This window comes from Paramisgurnus dabryanus, chromosome 19 (assembly GCF_030506205.2).
Source record: "Paramisgurnus dabryanus chromosome 19, PD_genome_1.1, whole genome shotgun sequence".
Lineage (NCBI taxonomy): Eukaryota > Metazoa > Chordata > Actinopteri > Cypriniformes > Cobitidae > Paramisgurnus > Paramisgurnus dabryanus.
The window spans coordinates 14,324,967-14,333,988 of NC_133355.1; the positions used below are offsets into that span (position 1 = coordinate 14,324,967).

General features: G+C 40.3%; 1 protein-coding gene across 3 annotated transcripts; it reads left to right on the forward strand.

Annotated features, from left to right (window-relative positions):
- Window positions 1–3,775: 3,775 nt before the first annotated feature.
- LOC135779799 (uncharacterized) lies at window positions 3,776–8,975 on the forward strand. Of its 3 annotated transcripts, XM_065290727.1 has the most exons (9): window positions 3,776–4,472; window positions 5,145–5,789; window positions 5,893–6,276; window positions 6,370–6,504; window positions 7,043–7,630; window positions 7,766–7,957; window positions 8,079–8,227; window positions 8,563–8,697; window positions 8,842–8,975. In XM_065290727.1, exons 2-8 carry the CDS (start codon window positions 5,297–5,299, stop codon window positions 8,620–8,622), a joined length of 2,001 nt encoding a protein of 666 aa, XP_065146799.1. In that variant the 5' UTR covers window positions 3,776–4,472; window positions 5,145–5,296; the 3' UTR covers window positions 8,623–8,697; window positions 8,842–8,975. The 3 variants fall into 3 exon arrangements, with proteins under 3 accessions (XP_065146799.1, XP_065146782.1, XP_065146789.1); XM_065290710.1 differs by lacking the exon at window positions 8,842–8,975 and having other exon boundaries at window positions 8,079–8,459; XM_065290717.1 differs by lacking the exon at window positions 8,842–8,975 and having other exon boundaries at window positions 8,079–8,692.
- The last annotated feature ends 47 nt before the right edge of the window (window positions 8,976–9,022 follow it).

The following is a 9,022-nucleotide window of genomic DNA, read 5'->3' on the forward strand; positions in this document are numbered from 1 at the left end:
TCTGTATTAAGTAAAAAAAGAAAAAAAAAAACATCAAAAATAAACAGCGTGGTAGGGGCATTTCACATTCCCTTATTCAAAATCCTGTAGTAAAACATTAGTAGGCTATCTTGCTTTGGGACTTTTCATACTTTTTTAATTTCTCCTAATATATTGCAAATTCCTCTTTAAACACTACAAAACGTGGAAGAGTTTTACAAAATTTACATTTGTGTATGTAAAATTTTACCAACAACAAAGTATTTACAACATATGATATCTTTCTATTCTCAATTAACACGCCAAACTTTATAATTTCCCAAAATAAGATTAGTCTCGCATGTAATCTTTGGTTAATCCAACAGAAGGCATCATTCACTTTAAATTAAATGTTAAGTACTTTGATTACTATAGTCTAAATAATATTTGGTGCATTAACATATAGAGAAAATGGACGAGTTTACATATAGAGGGGTTGCATGTTTACAAACATTGCAGGGTGCGCGCGCAACCAAGGGGCAGAAAGACCGATTGGTGAGCTGATCTGCTACTGCAACAACCTTAATTATTGAAGCGTTCTTTAATGTTTGTACATAAATAAGACTTGATTTTAGTTGTATCTGTTTTTCTGTCTTTATTTTTGCAGTGTTACTGTGATACATGTATGAATTATAATTTTATAATTATAATGCTAGTAACGTAATAGTCGCATCTACTGGTATGTTAACATCAGGCACCCAGCACTGACTCTGTTGGTACTATTTTCCACGCAAAAATTCCTTGGCATTTTGACTTACAGACACCGCTACTAGCATACAACACAATGCACGTCTCTTCTTTCTGCCCCTCGGTTGCGCGCGCAACCAGTTAGTGACGTCGCCGTGCAACCCGTCTATACACTTGTTAATAATATTTTTAGTGTAAGTTAATAGTAAGAAGTTCGTAATAGTAAAGGTAAAATCTCCGTCTCGGTGAAACCTTTTCAAGTGACTTTTATTATGAAAGGACTCTTTATTTTGCCACCGGAGTTAGAACATACATGAACGTTATGCACGTCCACCTATTTCTGCTTCAAAAATTACACCAGTTAAATTAAATGTAGTCCAACTGTTCCGCGTTTTGTTGTATGTTGTTTTGTCGCAATCTTTGGTTGCTTTGGAAATGTTTTAATAAGTTGTACGTTTTGTTATGATTGATTTATGTAGAAAACGATTTCCACAAGTCGTAAATGTCCATCTACTTTCATATAAACAGTCAAACGTGCTGACTGGATCATCACCCACTGCAAACTTTTTTTTAATGCCAAGAATAGAAACCATACATTTAGTTCAATATCGTTTTCGTCACTAGAATGCGCAACAACTAAATTAATAAAACAATGTTCACACACAGTGAATTAATTTAAGTTTAAATATAAATTTTGTAGTGGTGTTCTATGTTTGTTTGTGTTTAATAACATCTTAAGTTTTGCTATTAAATTTAAGGGGCTTGACTTGAGTTCAGAACTGTATGGGACTTACTAAATGAGTCCAAGCCAAATGTGGATTTGGTGTTCTTTGACCAATTTAATGGTGAAGCCAATCACTTAAATATAACACAAAATGTTTGAAGATATCTGGGATTTTTTTTGTATAAATTGACTTTGTATAGTAAATGCATCCTGCACTTCACTGTGGAATTTCTTGCTACTTAACACCTTTTTAACGCCTGCATCTGCTGGTACATTCAGGTCTGTGCTACAAACAAAAACATCTGCACCGACCCAATATATTTAATTGAAATTGATGTCTTTTTTTCCCAGGACTTTACCCAGTCATTTGGTGTTTGTACTGCTTAGGTGATGTAACCATTTTGTTGCTGCCATGTCACTAAAAACAGGAAAGGAACCTAATGAGAGTAGTATGCCAGATGTGGAAAAGGGTCCAATGAAAGAAAGCTCTAAACAAAAAATGCAGCCTGTGACTGCTCCTATGGCTCTGGATGATACTATCTTTTCTCTGACAGAAATGTTCAGGTCCTTTATGGGCAGGGGCGGACTGGCCATCTGGCAAACCGGGCAGTTTCCCGGTGGGCCGACGTACTTTTTGGGCCGATACATCTCATACTATATTTGTCTGAGCAGCTGAGCAGCCCAGTTAGCGTCTTTTTTTCTAGACAAACCGGCCCACTGACATTTAAGCAGCAGCCCATTGGTTCTTTTTTTTTTAAACGACATGAAGCTGGCCCAATGACTGACCAGCACAGTCTAGATAGACCGGCCCACTCACATTTAAGCAGCAGCCCATTGGTTATTTTATTTGAATGACATTAAGCTGGCCCAATCACCGCTTTGGTCTCTGTGCAAGTGAGCGTGCATCGTCGGTCAGTTCACGTGTCAAAACAGAGAGAGAGAGAGAGAAAACGCAAGGGAGGGGCAGAGAAACTGCGCGACAAAAAGAAGCAAGCTCTTCAGGCAGACGCTGCAAAATGTGTTAAAAAACACGAATGTTTTCTGCGGCAGCAGGACCTTCAACTCGCGTCGCTGGTGATGATGATGGTGGCGGCGGTGGCACTAGCAGCACCAGCACGCAAAGTGGTAGTGAGGAGAGGGAGAGAGACGAGGGAGAAGTGAGTGTAGTTACTGCGGTAAGCAGAACTGCTTTCAAAACACAAGTTTAGATGGATACCCCTTGATAAAACTAAGTCAAAAACACAAAATATAGTGATAAAGCTGCAATAAAATAATTGCACTCTTTGCTCTGTCGCTACGAGTGTATCTGATTCGTAGATTTTTCGTTGATTGTCTGTTTCAAAACGTATCATTTCTCTTCAAGCAAAATCAAACAATCGAGGAGATCTGCTTACAGAAAAAGATATGTTTATTGTATAACAACACACTTGACAGATAATGTTAAAAATCTCTATTACTGTAATCACACTAGTTTAGTTCAGTGAATGTAGTGAATACTTTTCTGTAAGTACTGGAAGTAATAATCAGTTTTCAATATTAATGTAAGCAGCACTTTTATTTTGTAAAAAGTCAGCAATCCAATGGCAAATTTTGCCAATTGCATGAAGCTTGTTTTAGGATTCATAAGTGTGGATTATACAGTTTTATTGCATTAATAAATAACACGTTCTAGCATTGTTTGTTGTGTCAACTCTCACTCTTTTCTACCTCTATTAATTGGGTTTAGTGCTTTTGTGGAAGTGGAGTTACTATTGCTATACATATTTAAAGATGGGTGGTATTTGTAATTATACACTGCAAAAAATTATTTTCAAGAAAAAAAATCTTAGTATTTTTGTCTTGTTTTCAGTAAAAATATCTAAACATTCAAAAATTAAGATGGTTTTTCTTGATGAACAAAACGACCCAAGAAAATAAGTCTTTAGATAAGTTTTAGAAAATAAGTTTTTAGACCTAAAATTTAAGTGATTTTGTGCATAAAAAAAGCAAAAAAAAAAATCTGCCAATCGGGTATGCACATTTTTCTTGCATTTAGTGTAAAAAAAAAATGTTCAAGAAATTTTTGCTTACTGTACCCCATTGGCAGATTTTTTTGCTTGTTTTATGCACAAAATCACTTAAATTTGATATTTTTGGTCTAAAAACTAGACTTATTTTCTTGGGTCGTTTTGTTCATCAAGACGAAGCATCTTAATTTTTGAATTTTTAGATATTTTTACTGAAAACAAGACAAAAATACTAAGAAAGTGTTTTCTTGAAAATCAATTTTTGCAGTGTATGTAGTGTGGGCCGGTTTGGGCCAAAATGCCAGGGCCGAATTTTTGTCCCAGTCCAGCCCTGTTTATGGGATATCTCAATGAACATGATAATCGACAAGAAAGCGAAACCGTGAAACGAGAACAAAATTTCAAAGTGCTTAATCACTACATCGCCCAGATGCAACTGGAAATAGACCGTATCCGTCTTGAAGCCATCTCCGACAAGCCAGTCTCAAGGGTGACAGACCAGGAGTTGTGTTTAGCAAGACTTAAGGACACAGATAACATTTACCACTATTTTTTAACATTTGAGAGACTGGCTGAGGCGTACCAGTGGTCTAAAGAAGACTGGGCTAGTTTTCTAAAACCGTTCCTTACTGGTGAGGCCAGATCTGCATTTGTTGCAATGGACCCTGTACACGCACAAGATTATGATTCTGTAAAGAAAGCAATCCTGAAAAAGTATGAGATCAGAGTGGAGACTTTTAGACAGAGATTCCGTAACCTAAATACCCCTGTTGATGAATCACCACAAGAGCTTTACACCAGGCTGAAAGACTTATTTTGCAAGTGGGTTAACTATGACAGCAGTACTAAAAACGATATCATGGAGACTCTTGTGCTGGAGCAGTACCTACAAGTCTTGCACCCAGACGTAAGGACGTGGGTCAAGGAGGGTGATCCAGCTACTGCTGAAGAAGCTGCTAGTCTTGTTGAGGCATATATCAAAGCCCGTAAAGGAACAGGCAGCTTCTGCTATGCAGGTGTCCTGGGTTAAACTACAGGTAAGTTACAAGACATGATCGAAGTGACAGTGAAACTGTTACTGTTTTTGCGTACATGGTAGTGGCGGCTCGTGACTGCTCTTCCGAGGATGCGCTAATTCAAAATAAGTGTTCGGATTGTCACGTGTGTGATTCCCTTTTCAAAATATGTGCCATGCGTGTGGAGAGATCCTGTGTGCATCACGTGTTTTGTCAAAATAAGTGCCTGCTGGAGACGTGTCAAAACCATTTATGATAAAAGAGATGCTCACGTTCCCTAAATACACGCAAGACACTCCCTTAACAGTAAACTCTGATTACGCATGAGATTGTGCGAGTATCTGGCACACGCCAGCGTCTCCTTTCAAATTCAAGTTCAAGGCAGCAGGCACTTATTTTGGCATGACACGTGATGCACACACGATCTCTCAAAGCGCAGAACACATATTTTGAAATGACGACCCACACACATGACAAGCTACATACCTGTTGTGACGAACTTCGCATCGTGCGCTTCAAAAAAAGAAGTCACCAGCCACCACTGCTCCCTTGCCTACAGTTGATTATGTCTTGAATCAATTACAGTATATCTTATGATGGCTAGAATTGCCCAGACAGTTTTTTTACTAATTCCTTGCCCTTGAAGCAAATAGCTTTTGATCTGTCCATTTTATATTTTCCCCATCTTCTTAGGATTCACATCCCCTGGTCAGAGCTTAGCTGACAAACCCCTACAGACTGCATTACTGACACAGAGTTCAACCTCAGCTCCCCTTTCTGGTTTTGGTGACAAGTTTAGGGCACCTGCAGGTTCATGGATCTGTGGCACTTGCCTGGTACAAAACATGTCATCAGATAAAAAATGTGTGTTTTGTCTTAAACCGCAACCCAACATAGAGACTGCTTCTAAATTGGACAGCAAACCTGCAGATGCCACGGTCAGCCACCGTTCCATCTCTGTTTTTCCGGCTGGTAGCTGGGTTTGTGACACATGCATGGTCAGGAACAAACCAGATGTGTTTAAATGTTTAGTTTGTTACACTGCCAAACCTGGGACTGGTGTAACATCCAGCACAACTTTACCACCTCCTGCTGAGGTCTCATCCGTTCTTTCTGCTGCTTCCTCTGCCTCTTCTACAACCACCACCACTTTGGCAGGGACGCCTGCAACTTTGTTTGGATTCAAGGAACCTGAAGTAAGATGGGAGTGTGAGGACCAGAAATGGTTGGAGGATGAGGAGTGTGAGGACCTGGAATGGTGGGGGGATGAGGAGTTTGAGGACCAGAAATGTGTGGCCTCCCAGTCAGCAAAACCAGAATCTAAAGTAGAGTCCAAAGGTACCATGCTTTGCATTTACATTTTCAGAAGTTACTCTTGGTGCAGAAATCACCGATAGTATGTAAAAGTATGTTGCTGACTGTTTTTATTTCACTGTTGTAGGTTGTAGTTCATCTTTTGGCATTCAATCCGACAGTTCAGACTCGAGCTCAGACTCAAGGTTTGGGGGCCTTGTTTTTGGCAAACTGTTGGTAGCTGACACTAAACCAGCTGCCCCAAAATATGTGGAGTCTGCTACAACAGAGCCAACGCAGGTGATGCCTACCTTAACTTTTACAAAAACAATTAATAAAGATACCTCTGTGTCCTCCGGTGCGTTGTTATTCAGTGCAGCCAATGAAGCTAAAAATTTGACACCATCATTTGGCTTCTCTTCTGGCAAACAAGGCCCTTCAAAAGATCTCCCTAAGCCTTCATTTGCATTTGTTAAACCTTCTGCAACGGACCCTCCAAAGCCATCATTTACTTTAGGGCAGAGTATTGCAGGTTGGTGTGACCCAGATGTTCAGTGTGCATTTCTTAGGTCACACTGCTAAATGTAAAATTATAAGATGACAAAAACTTGTCTCTTTCTTTCAGCTCCTGCTCCCAATGGCAACCCATCCCCCTTTGCATCCCCTGCATTCGGAGCCAAACTAAGTTTTATCCCGGTGTTGAGCCAGCAGCCCAACCCTGCACCTACATTTGGATCTGCTGCTGCCTCCACAGGCCAAGGTCAGAGTCACTTTTGATGTTGTAATCCAGAAATATATTCTTAGTCTTACACCTAGGTTTAGTCTTTATAGACCCTAGTAAAATGTTTCAGTCTTAGTTCCAGTTCTAAGTTATTGGTAACTGGACCCTACTTTGGCCTTTTATGTTCTTAAGTTTGTCCGAAGTATTAATTATTTTGTATTGTGATGATAGTACATTTGCTAAGTGTACTTTTAGTGCACTTTTTTACCTGGGTAACCAAGAATCATTCTAATCTAATATTAGCTTTGAATAACCACCTAATTTGTTTGTTCCTCTTAGTGTTCTCAGTGAGGATGAGTAAATAGACTTTTTCGTATTGGTCTCTCTTTTTTAAATAAACCTATTGATTGGCTAATACAGACTTTGAAAGCATTTAATTTTTAGTCCTTATTTACTTTCATTAGACGGAAAAGAAAGGCACAGATTATTCTTAGTTAACTCTTTCTTACTGATTCCTTGCCCTGGAAACTCATTGCTTGTCTACGTGTCTAATTATTTCTTTCCCCATCTTCTTCAGGATTTGTGTCCCCTAGTCAGAGTGTAGCTCACAAACCCTTACAGACGGCTTCATTGACACAGAGTTCAACCTCAGCTCATCTTTCTGGTTTTAGTGACAAGTTTAAGGCACCTGTAGGCTCATGGAGCTGTGGCACTTGCCTGGTACAAAACAAGTCATCAGATAAAAAATGCGTAGCTTGTCAATCATCACAACCCAACACAGACTCTAAATCAGACAGTAAACCTGCAGATGCCACGACGAGCCTCAGTTCTCTCTTTGCCCCTCCGGCCGGTAGCTGGGATTGTGACACATGTCTGGTCAGGAACAAACCAGATGTGGTTAAATGTGTAGATTGTGACACGGCCAAACCTGGGACTAGTGTTAAATCCAGCATGAAGTTGCCTCCTCTGGCTGAGGTCTCATCTGGCCTTTCTGCTGCTTCCTTTGCCTCTTCTACAACCACCACCACCACTTTGACAGGGACTGGACTGTTAGGTTTTGGGGACAAATTTAAGAAGCCAGAGGGATCTTGGGATTGCGATGTGTGCATGGTTCAGAACAAGGCACGGGATGTGAAATGTGTAGCCTGTCAGAGTGCTAAACCAGGTAGAGTTTCAGTTTTGCATCTGTGAGTCAATGATAAAAATAAGTGTAAATAGGGGTATTGAAACATCTGATAATAACATAAAAAGCTGATACTTCCTAATACATTGTACATGCTTATAAATTTCTGTGTTATAGGAGCTGTAGCTGCAGCAGTCCCAACCCCTGCACCTGCAAGCCCGCCTGCACCTTTGTTAGGATTCGGAGACAAGTTCAAGAAACCTGAGGGGAGCTGGGAGTGTAAAGTGTGCTGTGTTCAAAATAAGGCTGTGGACCAGACATGTTTGGCCTGCCAGTCAGCAAAACCAGAATCTAAAGTAGAGTCCAAAGGTACCATGCTTTGCATTTATATTTTCAGAAGTTACTCTTGGTGTAGAAATCACTGATAGTATGTAAAAGTATGCTGCTGACTGTTTTTATTTCACTGTTGTCATTCAATTCGACATTTCAGACTTGAGCTCAGACTCGAGCTCAGACTCGGGCTCAGACTCGAGCTCAGACTCAAGGTTTGGGGGCCTTGTCTTTGGCAAACTGTTGGTAGCTGACACTAAACCAGCTGCCCCAAAATATGTGGAGTCTGCTACAACAGAGCCAACGCAGGTGATGCCTTCCTTAACTTTTCCAAAAATAATTAATAAAGATACCTCTGTGTCCTCCGGTGCGTTGTTATTCAGTGCAGCCAATGAAGCTAAAAATTTGACACCATCATTTGGCTTCTCTTCTGGCAAACAAGGCCCTTCAAAAGATCTCCCTTAGCCTTCATTTGCATTTGTTAAACCTTCCGCAACGGAACCTCCAAAGCCATCATTTACTTTAGGGCAGAGTATTGCAGGTTGGTGTGACCCAGATGTTCAGTGTGCATTTCTTAGGTCTGTGTTTACACTGCTAAATGTAAAATTAAAAGATGACAAAAACTTGTTGTCTCTTTCTTTCAGCTCCTGCTCCCAATGGCAACCCATCCCCCTTTGCATCCCCTGCATTCGGAGCCAAACTAAGTTTTATCCCGGTGTTGAGCCAGCAGCCCAACCCTGCACCTACATTTGGATCTGCTGCTGCCTCCAAAGGCCAAGGTCAGACTCAGAGTCACTTTTGATGTTGTAATCCAGAAATATATTCTTAGTCTTACACCTAGGTTTAGTCTTTATAGACCCTAGTAAAATGTTTCAGTCTTAGTTCCAGTTCTAAGTTATTGGTATGTTTATTAATACTTTAAGGAGGGTTCCAATCTGCCTTTGGGGCTGGATCGGCAGCTCTATCAACTCCTGTGACCAGTCCAGCCATACCTGCTGTAAATGCTCCCTTCAGTGGAGGCTTCAACTTTGGCCAGACCCCTGCATTTAACATTAGGTAAGAGAGAAGCCCCCTGGTACTGCTAAATAATGCTAGTGACACTGA

Bases quoted from the DNA above. Each gene is read 5' to 3' on its own strand.
- LOC135779799 (XM_065290710.1), top strand. From the start codon at position 5,297: ATGTCATCAGATAAAAAATGTGTGTTTTGTCTTAAACCGCAACCCAAC. The intron at 6,277-6,369 runs GTTGGTGTGACC...TCTTTCTTTCAG, and splicing joins TTTAGGGCAGAGTATTGCAG to CTCCTGCTCCCAATGGCAAC. The intron at 6,505-7,042 runs GTCAGAGTCACT...CATCTTCTTCAG, and splicing joins TGCTGCCTCCACAGGCCAAG to GATTTGTGTCCCCTAGTCAG.